Source organism: Zonotrichia albicollis, unplaced genomic scaffold (genome assembly GCF_047830755.1).
Source record: "Zonotrichia albicollis isolate bZonAlb1 unplaced genomic scaffold, bZonAlb1.hap1 Scaffold_434, whole genome shotgun sequence".
NCBI lineage: Eukaryota > Metazoa > Chordata > Aves > Passeriformes > Passerellidae > Zonotrichia > Zonotrichia albicollis.
In genome coordinates, this window is record NW_027428449.1 from 13,182 (window position 1) to 31,775 (window position 18,594).

Below are 18,594 nucleotides of genomic sequence, written 5' to 3' on the forward strand. Positions count from 1 at the left end.
AAACAAACCCCCAAAAATAAAAATGTGAAGAATTGAGCTGGGGAGGGCCAAGGGGGGGTTTGGACCCCCCGATCCCGCTCGGACCCCCCCAAAATCCCCCCAAAATCCCGGGGGGGAGGGGCCGGGCAGGTTCACACGGCCCCGACGCTCCCGAAAATCCCAAAAAAATCCCAAAAATCCCCAGGGGGGCTCTGAGAGGAGCTAAAAATAACCCAGGGCTGGAAAAATCCCAATTCCACCCCAAAAATAACCCAGAGCTGGAAAAATCCCAATTCCACCCCAAAAATAACCCGGGAGATGGAAAACGGCCCAAAATCCCAATCCCACCCCAAAAATCCTCCCTGAGCTATGGGGTCAGTGCCGGGGTTTGGGGTCACTCCCCGTGTTTGGGGTCCTGGAATTTGGGGTCACCCCCTGGATTTGGGGTCTCTCTTTTGGATTTGGGGTCAATCCCCGGTGCCAGGATCAGTCTCTGGGTTTGGGGTCATTTCCTGCATTTGGGGTCACTCCAGGAATTTGGGGTCACTCCATGGGTTTGGGGTCACTCCATGGGTTTGGGGTCAGTGGGTTTGGGGTCAGTGTCTGGTTTTGGGGTCAGTGCCCGGATTTGGGGTCACTCCAGGAATTTGGGGTCACTCCTTGTGTTTGGGGTCAGTGCCTGTGTTTGAGGTGAGTCCCGAGATTTGGGGTCACTTTGAGGATTTGGGGTCACCCCCTGGATTTGGGGTCTCTCTTTTGGATTTGGGGTCAATCCCCGGTGCAAGGATCAGTCTCTGGGTTTGGGGTCATTTCCTGCATTTGGGGTCACTCAGGAATTGGGGGTCAGTGCCTGGTTTTGGGGTCACTCCAGGAATTTGGGGTCACTCCGTGGGTTTGGGGTCATTCCCAGTGCCGGATCACTCCCTGGGTTTGGGAGTTACTCTGTAGGTTTGGGGTCACTCTCTGGATTTGGGGTCACTCCAGGAATTTGGATCACTCCGGGATTTAGGGCCAGCTCCTGGATTTGGGGTCCCTCCCCAGATTTGGTGTCAATGCCTGGATTTGGGGTCACTCCAGGAATTTGGGGTCACTCCCCAGTGCCTGGGTCTGGGGTCAGTGCCGAGATTTGGGGTCACTCTGGGAACCTGGGGTCACTCTCTGGACTTGGGATCCCTCCCCGGTATTTGGGGTCACTCCCTGAATTTGGGGGTCAGTCCTCGGGATTTGGGGTCACTCCGCGGGTTTGGGGTCAGCTCCTGGGTTTGGATTCAGTCCTGGGATTTGGGGTCACTCCCCATATTTGGGGTCACTCCCTGTCCTATGAGGTCACTGCCAGGGCCTGGATTTGGGGTCACTCCAGGGGTTTGGGGTCAGTGCCTGGGTTTGGGCTCAGTCCCGGGATTTGGGGTCACTCCCCAGATTTGGGGTCATTCGCTGGATTTGGGGTCATTCCCTGGGATTTGGGGTCACCCCTCGCCCTATGGAGCCAGTGCCTGGGTTTGGGGTCGCTCTCTGGATTTGGGGTCTCTCCCCACCCTATGGGATCACCCCTCGCCCTATGGGGTCCCTTCCCGGGATTTGGGGTCACTCCCCATATTTGGGGTCATTCCCTGTCCTATGGGGTCACTGCCAGGGCCTGGATTTGGGGTCACTCCAGGGGTTTGGGGTCACTCTGGGAATTTGGGGTCCCTCCCTGGTGCTGGGATCAGTGCCTGGATTTGGGGTCACTCCCCACCCTATGGGATCTCTGCAGGAATTTGGGGTGACTCCGGGAATTTGGGGTCACTCCCAGGATTTGGGGTCAATGCCGGGATTTGGGGTCACTCCTCATGTTTGGGGTCACTCTCCGGTATTTGGGCTCAGTCCCGGTATTTGGGGTCACCCCTCGCCCTCTGGGCTCCCTCTGTGGGTCTGGGGTCCCTCTGTGGGTCTGGGGTCCCTCCCTGGCTTTGGGGTCCCTCCCTCTGGTCGTGGCCCCGCCCCCTCCCTGCCCCGCCCCTCCCGGGGCTCTCCGGGGCTTCCCCGGTTCCGCGGGGGCGGGGCCGGGGCGGAGCCGCCCCCGGGAGTCGCGGGAGCCGCGGGCGGCGGCACCGGCGGGGCGGGGATGGCGAGCGGGGGCTGCCGGTGCCCACCGGGGCTTTTACCGGGGCCGTTAATGGGGCTACCGGGGCTCTGCCGGTGGCTAACGGCGATGTCCCTGCGGCTCCCGGGTCTACCGGGGCTGTCCCGGTGCCTACCGGGGCTGCTACCGGGACTCTACCGGTCGTTACCGGGGCTGTACCGGTGGCTACTGTCGGTGTCCTTGGGGCTATCGGGACTGTGCCAGTGCCTACCAGAGTTACCGGAGCTCTGCCGGTGGCTACCGGAGCCGTTCCTGTGGCTATCGGGGCTCTGCTCGGGGTTACCGGGACTCTACCGGTGGTTACCGGGACTCTACAAGTGGCTACTGTCGGTGTCCCTGTGGCTACCGGGACTTTGCCCGGGGCTACCGGCACTGTCCCCGGGGCTACCGGGACTGTGCCCGGTGTTACCGGCGCTGTTCCTGACGTTACCGGCGGCCGCCGCGTTCAACCTGGACGGGGCCAGCCCGGTGCTCAAGGACGGGGACCGGGGCAGCCTCTTCGGAGCGGCCGTGGCGCTGCACCGGCAGCTGAGCCCCGAGCCCCGGGCGTGGTGAGCGGGGAACCGGGGGGACCGGGGGGGACCGGGAGAGACCGAGAGGGACCGGGAGAAACCCGGGGGGAACCGGGAGGGACCGAGAGGGACCGGGGGGAACCCGGGGGGAACCGGGGGGAACCGGGAGGAACGGGGAGAACGGGAGGGACCGGGAGGAACCGGGGGAAACGGGGAGAACGGGAGGGACCGGGGGGGACCGGGGGGGGCGCGACCCCCGGGATGGGCAGGGAGGGACCCCCGGGAATGGGGGGGAACCGGGGTGGGGGGGTTCGGTTGAGGGGATTTTGGGGATTTGGCGATTTTGGGGGTTTGGGGGATTTTGCGGAATTCCAGGATTGGGGGGGATCCTGTTGAGGGGATTTGGGGGATTCTGGGGGTTCCGGAGTTGTGGGGATCCTATTGTCGGGATTTGGGGGAGTTTTGGAGGTTGGGGGGATCCTATTGTCGGGATTTGGGGGAGTTTTGAGGCGGTGGGATCCTATTGCCGGGATTTTGAGGGTTCAGGGGATCCTATTGCCGGGATTTGGGGAGTTTTTGGGTGGGGGGATCCTATTGAGGGGATTTGGGGTGTTTTGGGGGTTGGGGGGATCCTATTGCCGGGATTTGGGGGAGTTTTGAGGCGGGGGGATCCTATTGCCGGGATTTTGGGGGGAGATTTTGGGGATTCAGGGGATCCTATTGCCGGGATTTGGGGAGTTTTAGGGCAGGGAGGATCCTATTGAGGGGATTTGGGGAGTTTTAGGGCAGGGGGGATCCTATTGAGGGGATTTGGGGTGCTTTGGGGGTTGGGGGATCCTATTGCCGGGATTTGGGGAGTTTTGAGGCGGTGGGATCCTATTGCCGGGATTTTGGGGGGAGATTTTGGGGATTCAGGGGATTCTATTGCCGGGATTTGGGGGTTCAGGGTCTGGGGGGATCCTATTGCCGGGGTTTGGGGGATTTTGGGAGTTTTGGGGCAGGGGGATTCTATTGCCGGGATTTTGGGGGGAGATTTTGGGGATTCAGGGGATCCTATTGCCGGTATTTGGGGAGTTTTAGGGCAGGGGGGATCCTTTTGCCGGGATTTGGGGGTTCAGGGTCTGGGGGGATTCCATTGCCGGGATTTTGGGGGGTTCGGGAGCGCCGGGAGCCGCGGGGCTGAGGGGGAGCGGGACCCCCGGAGCGACCCCAGAGAGAGGGGACGGTGCCAAAGGGACAGGGACAGAAGGGACAGGAGGGACAGACACAGGGACAGACACAGGGACAGACACAGGGACGGTGTCGGTGTCGCGGTCAGGCCGCCTGCGCGGCCGGGATTATTCAGCATTAGCGGGGGATGGGGGCCCTGGGGGGGCCCTGGGGGGGCTCTGGGGGGGCTCAGGGGGTCTCGGGGTCCCAGCGCTGCCCCGGAGCTCTCGGCTGGAGCGACCCCCCCCGGCCGGACCCCCCCGGGCCGTGCGGCGAACGCCCACCCGCGACTGCCGTGTCCGCGTGTCCCTCTGTCCTCCGTGTCCCTCTGTCCTCGTGTCCCTCTGTCCCCCCGTGTCCCTCTGTCCTCCGTGTCCGTGCGTCCCTGTGTCCCACTACTCCAGTGTCCCCATATTCCCACGGCCCGTGTCCCCCTGTCCTCCGTGTCCCCGTGTCCTACTACCCCAGTGTCCCCCTGTCCCCGTGTCCCCATGTCCTCTGTGTCCCCCTGTCCCTCTGTTCCTCATATCCCCCCTGTCCCCGTGTCCTCGTGTCCCACTACCCCAGTGTCCCCAATGTCCCCACGTCCCTCTGTCCCCCCGTGTCCCCCTGTCCTCTGTGTCCCCATGTCCCCAATGTCCCTGTGTGCCGCTACCCCAGTGTCCCCCTGTCCTCCGTGTCCCCCTGTCCTACTACCCCAGTGTCTCCCTGTCCCCATGTCCTCACATCCCCCTGTCCCTCTGTCCCCCATATCCCCCTGTCCCCCTGTGTCCCTGTGTCCCTCCCGCTTCTCCCGGGCCATTCCCGGGGGTCTCTCAGCCCTGGCTGTCACCGCGTCCCCCCCGTGTCCCCCCCTTGTCCCGGTGTCGCCGCTGTCGCCGCGGTGTCGCAGCGCTGCCGCCCGCGCCGCGTTCCTGGCACCGAGGGCGGCTTTGGCCTCGCTGCCCGGGCCAGGTGGCGGCGGAACCGGGCTGGGCTCGGCTCCCTCACTGTCCCCTGGCTGTCCCCCATTGTCCCCTCACTGTCCCCCGCTGTCCCCCGATGTCCCCCACTGTCCCTCGCTGTCCTCGCAGTCCCCTGTTGTCCCTCATATCCCCCGTGTCCCCCGCTGTCCCCCGATGTCCCCCACTGTCCCTCGCTGTCCTCGCTGTCACCTGTTGTCCCTCATATCTCCCGTGTCCCCCACTGTCCCCCACTGTCCCCCGTGTCCCCCGGCCTGTCCCGGCCCCGTGGGGCGCGGGTGTCTCGGTGTCCCCGCTCCTTTTTTGGCCATGCTGCTCCCGGGTTATTTTGAGTGAATTCCGGGTTATTTTTACCTCTTCTGCCTCCCCGCCACCCCCGTGGGCTCCGCCGCGTCCCCCCCGCGCCACCGGCACCGCCCGGGTTCGGGGACCCTCGGGGACCCCTCCCCAAATCCTCACGGGGGTCCCGGAGGATGTCTGGGGTGTCCCCTCCTGTCCCCACAATGTCCCCGCAGTGTCGCTGCTTGGTGGGGCTGGCACCGAGCCGGGCACGGGGGTGGCACAGCTGCACCCGGAGGGGGCTTGGTCACCCTCGGGGACCCCTCCCCAAATCCTAGCGGGGGTCCCGGGAGGGTCCCCTCCTGTCCCCTCCTGTCCCCACAGTGTCCCCCCAGCAGCTGCCGCGCCAGGGGGGTACCAAGGGGGGCTCGGTGACCCTCGGGGACCCCTCCCCAAACCCTGACAGGGGTCCCAGGGGTGTCCGAGGGGTGTCCGGGGTGTCCCCACAGTGTCCCCCTCCCCAGGCTGGCACCGCGCTGGGCACGGGGGTGGCACAGCCGTGCCGGAGGGGGCTCGATGACTCTCGGGGACCCCTCCCCAAATCCCGACCGGGGTCCCGGGGGTGTCCGGGGTGTCCCCTCCTGTCCCCACAGCGTCCCCACAGCAGCTGCCGGGCCCGGGGGTGGCACAGCCGGTACCGGGGGGTTCCGTGACCCCCGGGGACTCCTCCCCACGCCCTGACGGGGGTCGCTGCCCTGCCAGGCTGCTCGTGGGAGCCCCCCGGGCGCGGGCGCTGCCCGGCCAGGCCGCCAACATCAGCGGGGCTCTGTTCGCCTGCCCGCTGAGCGCCGAGCCCTCCGACTGCTGGAGGGTCCCCATCGATGGCGGAGGTGAGCGGGGGTCCCGGGGGGTCCCGGGGGGTCCCCAGGGAGGGTCCGGGCCGGGCTGACCCCCCCGGTGCCCGCAGAGGATCCGCAGCGAGAGAGCAAAGAGAACCAATGGCTGGGGGTCAGCGTGCAGAGCCAAGGGCCCGGCGGCAAGGTCGTGGTGAGCACCGGCACGGGGACACCGGGATGCATGGGGACACCGGCACGGGGACACCGGGATGGGGACACCGGGATGGGGACAGTGGGATGGATGGGGACACCGGGATGGGGACACTGGGATGCATGGGGACACCGGGATGGATGGGGACACCGGCACAGGGACACCGGGATGGGGACACCGGGATGCATGGGGACACCGGGGTGGGGACACTGGGATGGATGGGGATAGAGAGATGGGGACAGCGAGACAGGCACATAGGGATGGGGACATCAGGGTGGGGACACTGGGATGGGGACACCGAGGTGGATGGGGACACCGGGGACAGTGGGATGGGGACACCAGGGCGGGGACACCGGGGAGGGACAGCGGGATGGATAGGGACACTGGGATGGGGACATCGGGGACACCGGGATGAGGACACCGGGGACACTGGGATAGGGACACCGGGATGGATGGGGCACCAGGATGGGGACACCGGGATGGATGGGGACACCGGGGACACCAGAGTGGATGAGAACACCGGGATGGGGACAGCGGGATGGATGTGGACACGGGATGCGGACACGGGATGGGGACACGGGATGGGGACACGGGGTGGGGACACGGGATGGGGACACGGGGTGGGGACACGGGACGGGCACACCGGGGACACCTCGGCCGGCTGTCCCCATCGCCGCTGTCCCTCGCTGTCCCCAGACCTGCGCGCACCGCTACGAGGTGCGGCACCGCGTGCGGCAGCCGCTGGAGACGCGGGACGTGATCGGGCGCTGCTTCGTGCTGAGCCAGGACCTGCGGGAGCGCGACGAGCTGGACGGCGGCGAGTGGAAATTCTGCGAGGGGCGAGCGCCGGGCCACGAACGGTTCGGGTTCTGCCAGCAGGGCCTGGCGGCCGCCTTCAGCCCCGACCGGCGCTACGTGCTGCTGGGGGCCCCGGGGACGTACAACTGGAAGGGTGAGGGGCGGTGAGACCCCCGCCCACTGAGGGTTTGGGGAATCTGGGGGCTGTTTCTGCTGGGGGCACCCGGGACATACAGCTGGAAGGGTGAGGGGCGGTGAGACCCCTGCCCAGGGGGAATTTGGGGGGTCTGGGGGTGTATCTCTGCTGGGGGCTCCGGGGATGTACAGCTGGAAGGGTGAGGGGAGATGGGACCCCAAAACGGGGGTCTGGGGGCTGTTTCTGCTGGGGGCACCCGGGACATACAGCTGGAAGGGTGAGGGGCGGTGAGACCCCCGCCCACTGAGGGTCTGGGGGCTGTTCCTGCTGGGGACATCGGGCACCTACTGCTGGAAGGGTGAGGGGCGGTGAGACCCCTGCCCACTGAGGGTCTGGGGGCTGTTCCTGCTGGGGGCTCCGGGGATGTACAGCTGGAAGGGTGAGGGGTGGTGAGACCCCCGCCCACTGAGGGTCTGGGGGCTGTTTCTGCTGGGGGCACCCGGGACATACAGCTGGAAGGGTGAGGGGCGGTGAGACCCCTGCCCAGGGGGAATTTGGGGGGTCTGGGGGTGTATCTCTGCTGGGGGCTCCGGGGACGTACAGCTGGAAGGGTGAGGGGAGATGGGACCCCCTAACAGGGGATTTGGGGGGTGGGACACTCACAACTGGGGCGATGGGACCCCCCCCGGGGGATGTGGGACCCACAACTGGGAGGGCGAGGGACGGTGGGACCCCTTAACGGGGGGATTTGGGGGTCTGGGGGCTGTTCCTGCTGGGGGCACCGGGGATGTACAATTGCAAGGGTGAGGGGCCATGGGACCCCTCCCACAGTGGGGGTTTGGGGGGTGTGGGACCAATAACTGGGAGGGTGAGGGGCGTTTGGGGGGTGCGGGGGGGTCCCCAGGTGTGCCCGGGTGATGCTGGGGCTGGGGGTGCTCAGGCCGAGCACGAGGGTCCCTCGGTGTTCCTGGGGGTCCCCGCAGTGTCCCCCTCACCTGGGGAGGGGTCCCGGCTCAAACAGAGCCCCTTGGAGCCCTCGGTGTCCCCATTGTCCCCATTGTCCCCATTGCCCCCATTGTCCCCACTGTCCCCATTGTCCCCATTGTTCCCATTGTCCCCATTGTCCCCATTGCCCCCATTGTTCCCATTGTCCCCATTGTCCCCATTGTCCCCATTGTCCCCATTGCCCCCATTGTCCCCACTGTCCCCATTGTCCCCATTGTCCCCATTGCCCCCATTGTTCCCATTGTCCCCCTGTCCCCTGGGAAGGGGTCCCAGCTCAGCCACAGCCCCATGGACCCCTCGGTGTCCCCACTGCCCCCATTGCCCCCATTGTCCCCACTGTCCCCATTGTCCCCACTGTCCCCCCGGGCCCGCAGGCACGGTGCGCCTGGAGCGGCTCCAGCAGAGCTCCCTGGTGTCCCCAATGTCCCCACTGTCCCCACTGTCCCCAATGTCCCTCCATTGTCCCCACTGTCCCCACTGTCCCCAATGTCCCCCCACTGTCCCCACTGTCCCCGGGCCCCACAGGCACGGTGCGCCTGGAGCAGCTCCAGCAGAGCTCCCTGGTGTCCCCAATGTCCCCAATGTCCCTCCATTGTCCCCACTGTCCCCATTGCCCCCCCACTGTCCCCGGGCCCGCAGGCACCGTGCGCCTGGAGCGGCTCCAGCAGAGCTCCCTGGTGTCCCCAATGTCCCCCCACTGTCCCCAATGTCCCCCCACTGTCCCCATTGTCCCCACTGTCCCCGGGCCCGCAGGCACGGTGCGCCTGGAGCGGCTCCAGCAGAGCCCCCTGTCCCCACTGTCCCCACTGTCCCCATTGTCCCCATTGTCCCCATTGTCCCCCCGGGCCCGCAGGCACGGTGCGCCTGGAGCGGCTCCAGCAGAGCTCCCTGGTGTCCCCAATGTCCCCCCATTGTCCCCACTGTCCCCGGGCCCGCAGGCACCGTGCGCCTGGAGCAGCTCCTGCAGAGCCCCCTGTCCCCAATGTCCCTCCATTGCCCCCAATGTCCCCCCGTGTCCCCACTGTCCCCACTGTCCCCGGGCCCGCAGGCACCGTGCGCCTGGAGCAGCTCCAGCAGAGCTCCCTGGTGTCCCCAATGTCCCCCCGTGTCCCCCCATTGTCCCCAATGTCCCCCCACTGTCCCCGGGCCCGCAGGCACCGTGCGCCTGGAGCGGCTCCAGCAGAGCTCCCTGGTGTCCCCAATGTCCCCCCAATGTCCCCCCACTGTCCCCGGGCCCGCAGGCACCGTGCTCCTGGAGCGGCTCCAGCAGAGCTCCCTGGTGTCCCCAATGTCCCTCCATTGTCCCCAATGTCCCCGGGCCCGCAGGCACCGTGCTCCTGGAGCGGCTCCAGCAGAGCTCCCTGGTGTCCCCAATGTCCCTCCATTGTCCCCAATGTCCCCCCACTGTCCCCACTGTCCCCGGCCCGCAGGCACCGTGCGCCTGGAGCGGCTCCAGCAGAGCTCCCTGGTGTCCCCAATGTCCCCCCATTGTCCCCCCTGTCCCCACTGTCCCCGGGCCCGCAGGCACGGTGCGCCTGGAGCGGCTCCAGCAGAGCTCCCTGGTGTCCCCAATGTCCCCCCATTGTCCCCAATGTCCCACCACTGTCCCCATTGTCCCCACTGTCCCCGGGCCCGCAGGCACCGTGCGCCTGGAGCAGCTCCAGCAGAGCTCCCTGGTGTCCCCAATGTCCCTCCATTGTCCCCAATATCCCTCCATTGTCCCCAATGTCCCCAGTGTCCCCCCAATGTCCCCACTGTCCCCGGGCCCGCAGGCACCGTGCTCCTGGAGCGGCTCCAGCAGAGCTCCCTGGTGTCCCTAATGTCCCCCCATTGTCCCCAATGTCCCCCCATTGTCCCCAATGTCCCCGGGCCCGCAGGCACCGTGCGCCTGGAGCGGCTCCAGCAGAGCTCCCTGGTGTCCCCAATGTCCCCCCACTGTCCCCGGGCCCGCAGGCACCGTGCGCCTGGAGCAGCTCCAGCAGAGCTCCCTGGACCTGCTGCGCCCGGACGCCGGCCCGTTCGAAGCGGGGGGGGAGAAGGAGCAGGACCCGTCCCTGATCCCCGTGCCCGCCAACAGCTACCTGGGTACGGGGGCTGGGGGCGCCCCTGACCGCGGCCGTGCCCCCTCCCCACCCAGGGCTGCTCTTTGTGACAAACATTGAGAGCGCCGCCCCCGACCTGAGGGTGTTCCGGACCCCCGAGCCCGGAGAGAGGGTGCCCGGCGCGGCCGCGGACGTGGGGCACAATTCCTACCTGGGTTCGTGCGTGCCACGCCGTGCCAGGCGTGTGCCGGGCGTGTGCCAGGCGTGTGTCACCTGTGTGCCCCCTGTGTGACCCCCCCGTGCCGTGTGTGACACTCCCGTCCCCCCCTCCAGAAGGGTCCTGCGGGCACACGCGTGTGCCACCTGTGTGCCAGGCGTGTGCCCCCTGTGTGACCCCCCCGTGCCGTGTGTGACACTCCCGTCCCCTCCTGGAAGGGTCCTGCGGGCACACGCGTGTGCCACCTATGTGCCAGGCGTGTGTCACCTGTGTGCCCCCTGTGTGACCCCCCCGTGCCGTGTGTGACACTCCCGTCCCCCCCTCCTGGAAGGGTCCTGCGGGCACACGCGTGTGCCACCTGTGTGCCAGGCGTGTGCCACCTGTGTGACCCTCCCGTGCCCTGTGTGACACTAAACCCCCCCAGAAGGGTCCTGCGGGCACACGCGTGTGGCGCTGTCCCCACGGGGCTCCTGTCACACGTGTCCCCACTCGGGGGTGGCACCCTGGGCACGCGTGTCACCTTTGTCAGGGGTGGCCCTTGGTCGGGTGGCACCGTGGGTGCGGGTGGCACCTGTGTAGGTGTGGCGGTGACACGCTCAGGTGTCACCTGTGTGCCCTGACACGCTCAGGTGTCACCTGTGCACGCTCGTGTCCCCGTGGGGTCACAGATCCCCCCTGCCCTGTCCCCTCCCCCGCACACGCACGCGTGTGGCCGCATCACCCCCGCATGGCCCCTCTTGTGTCCCCACCCCGCTGTCACCGTCCCCGTGTCACCAAACCGTGTCCCTCCATTGCTGTCCCCTCATTTTCTGACCCCACAATTCCTGTCCCTTTGAATCCCCGTGTCCCCATTCCTGTCCCCAAATCCTTGTCACCATCCCCATGTCCCCAGTTCCTGTCCCTTCAATCCCTGTGTCCCCAAATCCCCGTGTCCCCGTTCCTGTCCTGAATCCCTGTCCCCCCATCCCTGTCCCTTTGAATCCCCGTGTCCCCCATCCCCATGTCCCCAGTTCCTGTCCCTTCAAATCCCTGTCCCCAAGTCCCTGTCCCGCCAATCCCTGTCCCTTCAATCCCTGTGTCCCCAAATCCCCCTGTCCCCGTTCCTGTCCCAAATCCCTGTCCCCCATCCCCGTGTCCCCATTCCTGTCCCCAAATCCCTCTCCCCCATTCCCGTGTCCCCATCTCTGCCCTTCCCAATTCCTGTCCCCAAATCCCTGTCCCCATCCCCATGTCCCCGTTCCTGTCCCCAGTCCCTGTCCCCTTTCCCTGTCCCCCCATCCCTGTCCCTTCAATCCCCGTGTCCCCAAATCCTCATGTCCCAATCCCTGTCCCCAAATTCCTCTCTCCAAATCTCTGTCCCCCCCATCCCTGTCCCTTCAGTTCTCTTGTCCCCAAATCCCTGTCCCTAAATCCCCGTGTCCCTGTCCCCGCATCCCTGTCCCTGTCCCCATCCCTGTCCCTGTCCCCAAATCCCTGTCCCTAAATCCCCGTGTCCCTGTCCCCATCCCTGTCCCCTCGCTGTGCCAGGGCTGTGCTGGGGGCACTGCCAGGCTTGGGGGGGCTCACAGAGCTTAGGGGGGCTCCCATAGCCTGGCATGTCCCCGTCTGTCCCCTCCGTGTCCCCGCCTGTCCCCGGTGATGTTTGTGCATGGGGGGGGTGCATGGATTGTGAGGGAGGGGCTGGGGGGGCTTTGGGGGCTTTGGGGGGCTCGGGGGCTGCTCACGGCAACCCCGGCATGTGGGGAGGGGGCTCTGCTCGGCATTTGGCTGCTCTGGCACCCCAAATCTGCCCTTTACCCCAAGATCTGCCATATCCCCCCCCAATTTCTGCCCTTTTTTCCTAAAATTTGCCCTTTTCCCCCAAGAATCTGTCCTTCTGGCAATCCACGGGCTGTCCCCGTGTCCCGCAGGTTTCCCGGTGGTGACAGGGCTGTCCCGCTGTCCCCTGGGTGTCCCTTGACGGTCCCCGTGTCCCCGCAGGTTTCTCGGTGGTGACAGGGCTGTCCCCGGGGCTGTCCCGGTGGTGACAAGGCTGTCCCCTGGCTGTCCCCTGTGTGACCATGGTGTCCCCGTGTCCCGCAGGTTTCCCGGTGGTGGCAGGGCTGTCCCCGGGGCTGTCCCGGTGGTGACAGGGCTGTCCCCTGCGCTGTCCCCTGTGTGACCATGGTGTCCCCGTGTCCCCGCAGGTTTCTCGGTGGTGACAGGGCTGTCCCCGTGTCCCTGTGCTGTCCCCTGACTGTCCCCGTGTCCCCGCAGGTTTCTCGGTGGTGACAGGGCTGTTCCCTGACTGTCCCGGTGGTGACAGGGCTGTCCCCGTGTCCCTGCGCTGTCCCCTGTGTGACCATGGTGTCCCCGTGTCCCCGCAGGTTTCTCGATGGTGACAGGGCTGTCCCCTGTGTGACCACGGTGTCCCCGTGTCCCCGCAGGTTTCCCGGTGGTGACACGGCTGTTCCCTGACTGTCCCGGTGGTGACAGGGCTGTCCCCTGTGTGACCATGGTGCCCCCGTGTCCCCGCAGGTTTCCCGGTGGTGACAGGGCTGTCCCCGGGGCTGTCCCCTGGGTGACCACGGTGTCCCCGTGTCCCCACAGGTTTCTCGGTGGTGACAGGGCTGTCCCCGGGGCTGTCCCGGTGGTGACAGGGCTGTCCCCGGGGCTGTCCCCTGTGTGACCACGGTGTCCCCGTGTCCCCGCAGGTTTCTCGGCGGTGACAGGGCTGTCCCCGGGGCTGTCCCGGTGGTGACGGAGCTGTCCCCAGTGTGACCACGGTGTCCCCGTATCCCCGCAGGTTTCCCGGTGGTGACAGGGCTGTCCCTGCGCTGTCCCCTGTGTGACCACGGTGTCCCCGTGTCCCCGCAGGTTTCTCGGTGGCCGCGGCCCCGGCCCTGACCCGGCCGCACGCTCTGAGCTTCGTGTCGGGCGCGCCGCGGGCCAACCACAGCGGGGCGGTGCTGCTGCTGCGGGCGGACAGCGCGAGCCGCCTGGTGCCCGAGGCCGTGCTGGCCGGGGAGCAGCTGAGCTCCGCCTTCGGCCACGCGCTGGCGCTGCTCGACCTCAACAGCGACGGGTGCGGCACCCGGGGCACCTGGGGGGCACCTGGGGCACCTGTGTGTGTCACCTGTGTCACCCCTGTGTCACCCGTGTGTCACCTGTGTGTCACCCGTGTGTCACCCGTGTCAGCTGTGTGTCACCTGTGTGTCACACGGGGCACCTATGTGGCACCTGTGTGTCACCTGTGTCAGCTGTGTGTGTCACCTGTGTGTCACCTGTGTCACCCCTGTGTCACCTGTGTGTCACCCATGTCAGCTGTGTGTGTCACCTGTCACCTGGGGCACCTATGTGGCACCTGTGTGGCACCCCTGTGTCACCCCGTGTGTCACCCATGTCAGCTGTGTATGTCACCTGTGTGTCACCTGTCACCTGGGGCACCTATGTGGCACCTGTGTGGCACCTGTGTGGCACCTGTGTCACCCGTGTCAGCTGTGTGTGTCAGCCCTGGCACCTGTGTGTGTCACCTGTGTGTGTCACCTGGGGCACCTATGTGGCACCTGTGTGGCACCCCTGTGTCACCTGTGTGTGTCACCTGTGTGTGTCACCCCTGTGTGTGTCACCTGTCACCTGGGTGGCACCTGGGGCACCTATGTGGCACCTGTGTGTCACCCCTGTGTCACCCGTGTGTCACCCATGTCAGCTGTGTGTGTCACCTGTGTGTCACCTGGGGCACCTATGTGGCACCTGTGTGGCACCTGTGTCACCCATGTCAGCTGTGTGTGTCAGCCCTGTCACCTGTGTCACCTGTGTCACCTGGGTCACTCATCACCTGTGGCACCTGGGGCACCTGTGTGTCACCTGTGTTACCTGTGTGTGTCACCTGTGTGTCACTCATGTCACCTGTGTGTGTCACCTGTGTGTCACCTGGGGCACCTATGTGTCACCTGTGTCACCCCTGTGTCACCCGTGTGTCACCCGTGTCAGCTGTGTGTGTCACCTGTGTGTCACCTGGGGCACCTGTGTGTCACCCGTGCACCCGTGTCAGCTGTGTGTGTCAGCCCTGGCACCTGTGGCACCTGTGTGTGTCACCTGTCACCGGGGTGGCACCTGGGGCACCTGTGTGTGTCACCTGTGTGTCACCTGTGTGTGTCACCCCTGTGTCACCTCTGTTACCCGTGTCAGCTGTGTGTGTCACCCCTGTGTCACCCGTGTCAGCTGTGTGTGTCAGCCCTGGCACCTGTGACACCTGTGTGTCACCTGTGGCACCCGTGTCACCTGTGTGTCACCTGTGTTACCTGTGTCAGCTGTGTCACCTGTGTGTCACCTCTGTGTCACCCGTGTGTGTCACCCATGTCACCTATGTCACCTCTGTGTGTCACTCGTGTCACCTCTGTCACCTGTGCCACCCGTGTCAGCTGTGTGTGTCAGCCCTGGCACCGGGACATGCATGGCACCTGTGTCACCTGTGGGCACGTGTGCCTGCCCTGGCACCCAGACATGGCAGTGGCACCTGTGACACCGTGGGTGTGACCCCAAAAAACCCCTTCCCACCTCCTGAACCCCCCCAAAACCCCTTCCCCACCCCCTAAACCCCCTCCTCACCCCCTGAATCCCCCAAAACCCCTTCCCCACCCCCTGAGCCCCTCCGAGCCCCCTCCCCACCCCCTAAACCCCCTCCGAGCCCCCTGAATCCCCCAAATCCCCTTCCCCACCCCCAGAACCCCCCCAAAACTCTTCCTTACCCCCTAAGCCCCCCCCCAGAACCCCCTCCCCACCCCTGGGACCCCCCAAACCCTGAGACCCCCCCCAAAATCCCAGTAAATGCCACCTCAGGACCCCTAAACCCCCTCCTCACTCCATGAATCCCCCCCAGACCCCCTCCCCACCCCTTCAATCCCCCCAAGCCCCCTCTGGGTGGCTCTGGGGGTGACACCTCCGTGTCCCCGCTGTCCCCCCCCAGCTGGACGGACCTGGCCGTGGGCGCCCCCCACTTTTTCGAGCGGCACGAGGAGCTGGGGGGGGCCGTGTACGTTTACATCAACCCGGGGGGGCTCTGGGGCAGCGCGACCCCCGAGCGCCTGAGCGGCCCCCGCGGCTCCGCCTTCGGCAGCGCGCTCTGCTCGGCCGGGGACCTGGACCGGGACGGGTTTGAGGGTGAGGGTGAGGGGAGGGGGATTCGGGGGGGATTTGGGGGCTTTAGAGGGGGTTTGGGGGCGATTCGGGGGGTTTTGGGGGGTTTAGAGGGGGTTTGGGGGCGTTTTGGGGGTCCGGGGAGGGACCTGGACCGGGATGGATTCGAGGGTGAGGGGTGAGGGGAGGGGGATTTGGGTAGGTTTGAGGGGATTTGGGGGCGATTCGGGGGGTTTTGGGAGGTTTGAGGGGATTTGGGGGCATTTTGGGGGTCTGGGGATGGACCTGGACCGAGATGGGTTTGAGGGTGAGGGGTGAGGGGGGTGGGATTCAGGGGGGATTTGGGGGGATTCGGGGGGTTTCGGGGAGGTTTGAGGGGATTTTGGGGGGGGCTTGGGGTCTGGGGATGGACCTGGACCAGGATGGGTTCGAGGGTGAGGGGTTTGGGGAGGGGGATTTGGGGGGAATTCAGGGGGTTTCAGGGAGGTTTGGGGGCGTTTTGGGGGTTTGGGGTCTGGGGAGGGACTTGGACCGGGATGGATTCGAGGGTGAGGGGTGAGGGGAGGGGGATTCGGGGGAGATTTGGGGGGTTTTGGGGGGACTTCGGGGGTTTTTGGGGGGTTTAGAGGGGGTTTGGGGGGAATTCGGGGGGGAATTCGGGGGGTTTCGGGGAGGTTTGAGGGGATTTGGGGGCGTTTTGGGGTCTGGGGAGGGACCTGGACCGAGATGGGTTTGAGGGTGAGAGGAGGGGGATTTGGGGGGGATTCGGGGGGTTTCAGGGGAGGTTTGGGGGCGTTTTGGGGGTTTGGGGTCTGGGGAGGGACTTGGACCGGGACGGCTTCTGAGGATGAGGGGTTCAGGGAGGGGGATTTGGGGGAAATTCGGGGGATTTTGGGGGGACTTCGGGGGGTTTTGGGGAGGTTAGAGGGGGTTTTGGGGGGGGCTTGGGGTCCGGGGATGGACCTGGACCGAGATGGGTTTGAGGGTGAGGGGTGAGGGGAGGGGGATTCGGGGGGATTTGGGGGTTTAGAGGGGGTTTGGGGGCGTTTTGGGGGTTTGGGGTCTGGGGAGGGCCTTGGACCGGGATGGGTTTGAGGGTGAGGGGTTTGGGGAGGGGGATTTGGGGGGGATTCGGGGGGTTTCAGGGAGGTTTGGGGCGTTTTGGGGGTTTGGGGTCTGAGGAGGGACCTGAACCGGGATGGATTCGAGGGTGAGGAGTTTGGGGAGGCGGATTTGGGGGGGATTCGGGGAGGTTTGAGGGATTTGGGGAGATTCGGGGGGTTTAGAGAGTTTGGGGGCGTTTTGGGGGTTTGGGGTCTGGGGAGGGACCTGGACCGGGATGGGTTTGAGAGTGAGGGGTTTGGGGAGGGGGATTTGGGGGGATTCGGGGGGTTTCAGGGAGGTTTGAGGGGATTTTGGGGGGGATTCGGGGGCGTTTTGGGGGTCTGGGGAGGGAGCTGGACTAGGACGGCTTCGAGGGTGAGGGGATTGGGGGGGAGGGGGTCTGGGGAGGGGATTTGGGGTCTGGGGATGGACCAAAACCATGCTGGGTTCGAGGGTGAGGGGTTTGGAGGAGATTTGGGGGGGAATTCGGGGGTTTGAAGGGATTTAGGGGAGATTTGGGGGATTTTGGGGAGGTTTGAGGGGATTTAGGGGGGATTTGGGGGGAATTCGGGGGGTTTGAGGGGATTTAGGGGAGATTTGGGGGTTTCGGGGAGGTTTGAGGGGTTTTTGAGGGGGGTTTTGAGGGTCTGGGGATGAACCAAAACCACGATGGGTTCGAGGGTGAGTGGCTTCGGGGAGGGGATTCGGGGGGAATTTGAGGGGATTTTGGGGGATTTAGGGACCTGACCCCCCAAAAATCCCCAAATTTCCCCAAATTCCCCCCAGACCTGGCCGTGGGCGCCCCTTTTGACGGCGCGGGCAAGGTGTTCATTTACCACGGCAGCGCCCTGGGCATCGTCACCCGCCCGGCGCAGGTGAGGGGGGCTCGGAGGGGCCCGGGTGGGTCTGGGGGCGTCCCGGGGGGGTCCCGGGCTCATCCAGCGCCCCCACCCTGCCCAGGTGCTGGATGGGGAGGCCGTGGGGGTCTCGGCCTTTGGTTACTCGCTCTCGGGGGGGCTGGACGTGGATGGGAACCTGTACCCCGACCTGCTGGTGGGGTCCCTGTCGGACACCGTGGTGCTCTACAGGTACAGAGACCCCCGCCCAGCCCTGGGACCCCCAAAATTCCTGAGGATTCCGAACCTCCTGAGTGGCCCCCCCAGCCCTGGGACCCCCAAAATCCCAAAATTCCTGAGGATTCCAAACCTCCTGAGTGGCCCCCCCAGCCCTGGGACCCCCAAAATCCCAAAATTCCTGAGGATTCCAAACCTCCTGAGTGGCCCCCCCAGCCTTGGGACCCCCAAAATCCCCAGTTCCTGAGGACCCCCTGTCCCCAAGCATTCCCCCCATTCCTGGGACCCCCCCGGACCCCCAAAATCCCCAAATTCCTGAGGATCCCAAACCCCCGGAGTAGCCCCCCCAGCCCTGGGACCCCCAAAATCCCAGAGGATCTCCTGTCTCTGAGCAGCCCCCCCAGACCTGGGACCCCCCCAAATCCCCCAATTCCTGAGGATCCCAAACCCCTGGAGTAGCCCCCCAAACTTGCGACCCCCAAAATCCCAACATTCCTGAGGATTCCAAACCTCCTGAGTGGCCCCCCAGCCCTGGGACCCCCAAATCCCCCAATTCCTGAGGACCCCCCGTCCCCAAGCATTCCCCCCATTCCTGTGACCCCCCCAGACCCCCAAAATCCCTCAATTCCCGAGGATCCCAAACCCCCGGAGTAGCCCCCAGCCCTGGGACCCCCAAAATCCCAGAGGATCTCCTGTCTCTGAGCAGCCCCCCCAGACCTGGGACCCCCCAAAATCCCCCAATTCCTGATGATCCCAAACCCCTGGAGCAGCCCCTGAGCTCTGGGACCCCCCAGACCCCCAATAATCCCCAATTCCTGAGGATCCCAAACCCCCGGAGTAGCTCCCCCAAACCTGCGACCCCCAAAATCCCAACATTCCTGAGGATTCCAAACCTCCTGAGTGGCCCCCCCAGCCCGGGACCCCCAAAATCCCCCAATTCCTGAGGACCCCCCGTCCCCGAGCATTCCCCCATTCCTGGGACCCCCCCGGA

The 18,594-nt window shown here is 65.8% G+C and overlaps 1 protein-coding gene across 1 annotated transcript; it reads left to right on the top strand.

Annotated features, from left to right (window-relative positions):
• Positions 1–1,556: 1,556 nt before the first annotated feature.
• Positions 1,557–17,850, top strand: LOC141727966 (integrin alpha-7-like). Its single transcript, XM_074534255.1, has 9 exons — positions 1,557–2,652; positions 5,826–5,953; positions 6,031–6,110; positions 6,807–7,062; positions 10,003–10,134; positions 13,165–13,372; positions 15,257–15,450; positions 17,317–17,405; positions 17,491–17,850. Exons 1-9 carry the CDS (start codon positions 1,718–1,720, stop codon positions 17,848–17,850), a joined length of 2,382 nt encoding a protein of 793 aa, XP_074390356.1. The 5' UTR covers positions 1,557–1,717.
• Positions 17,851–18,594: the final 744 nt, after the last annotated feature.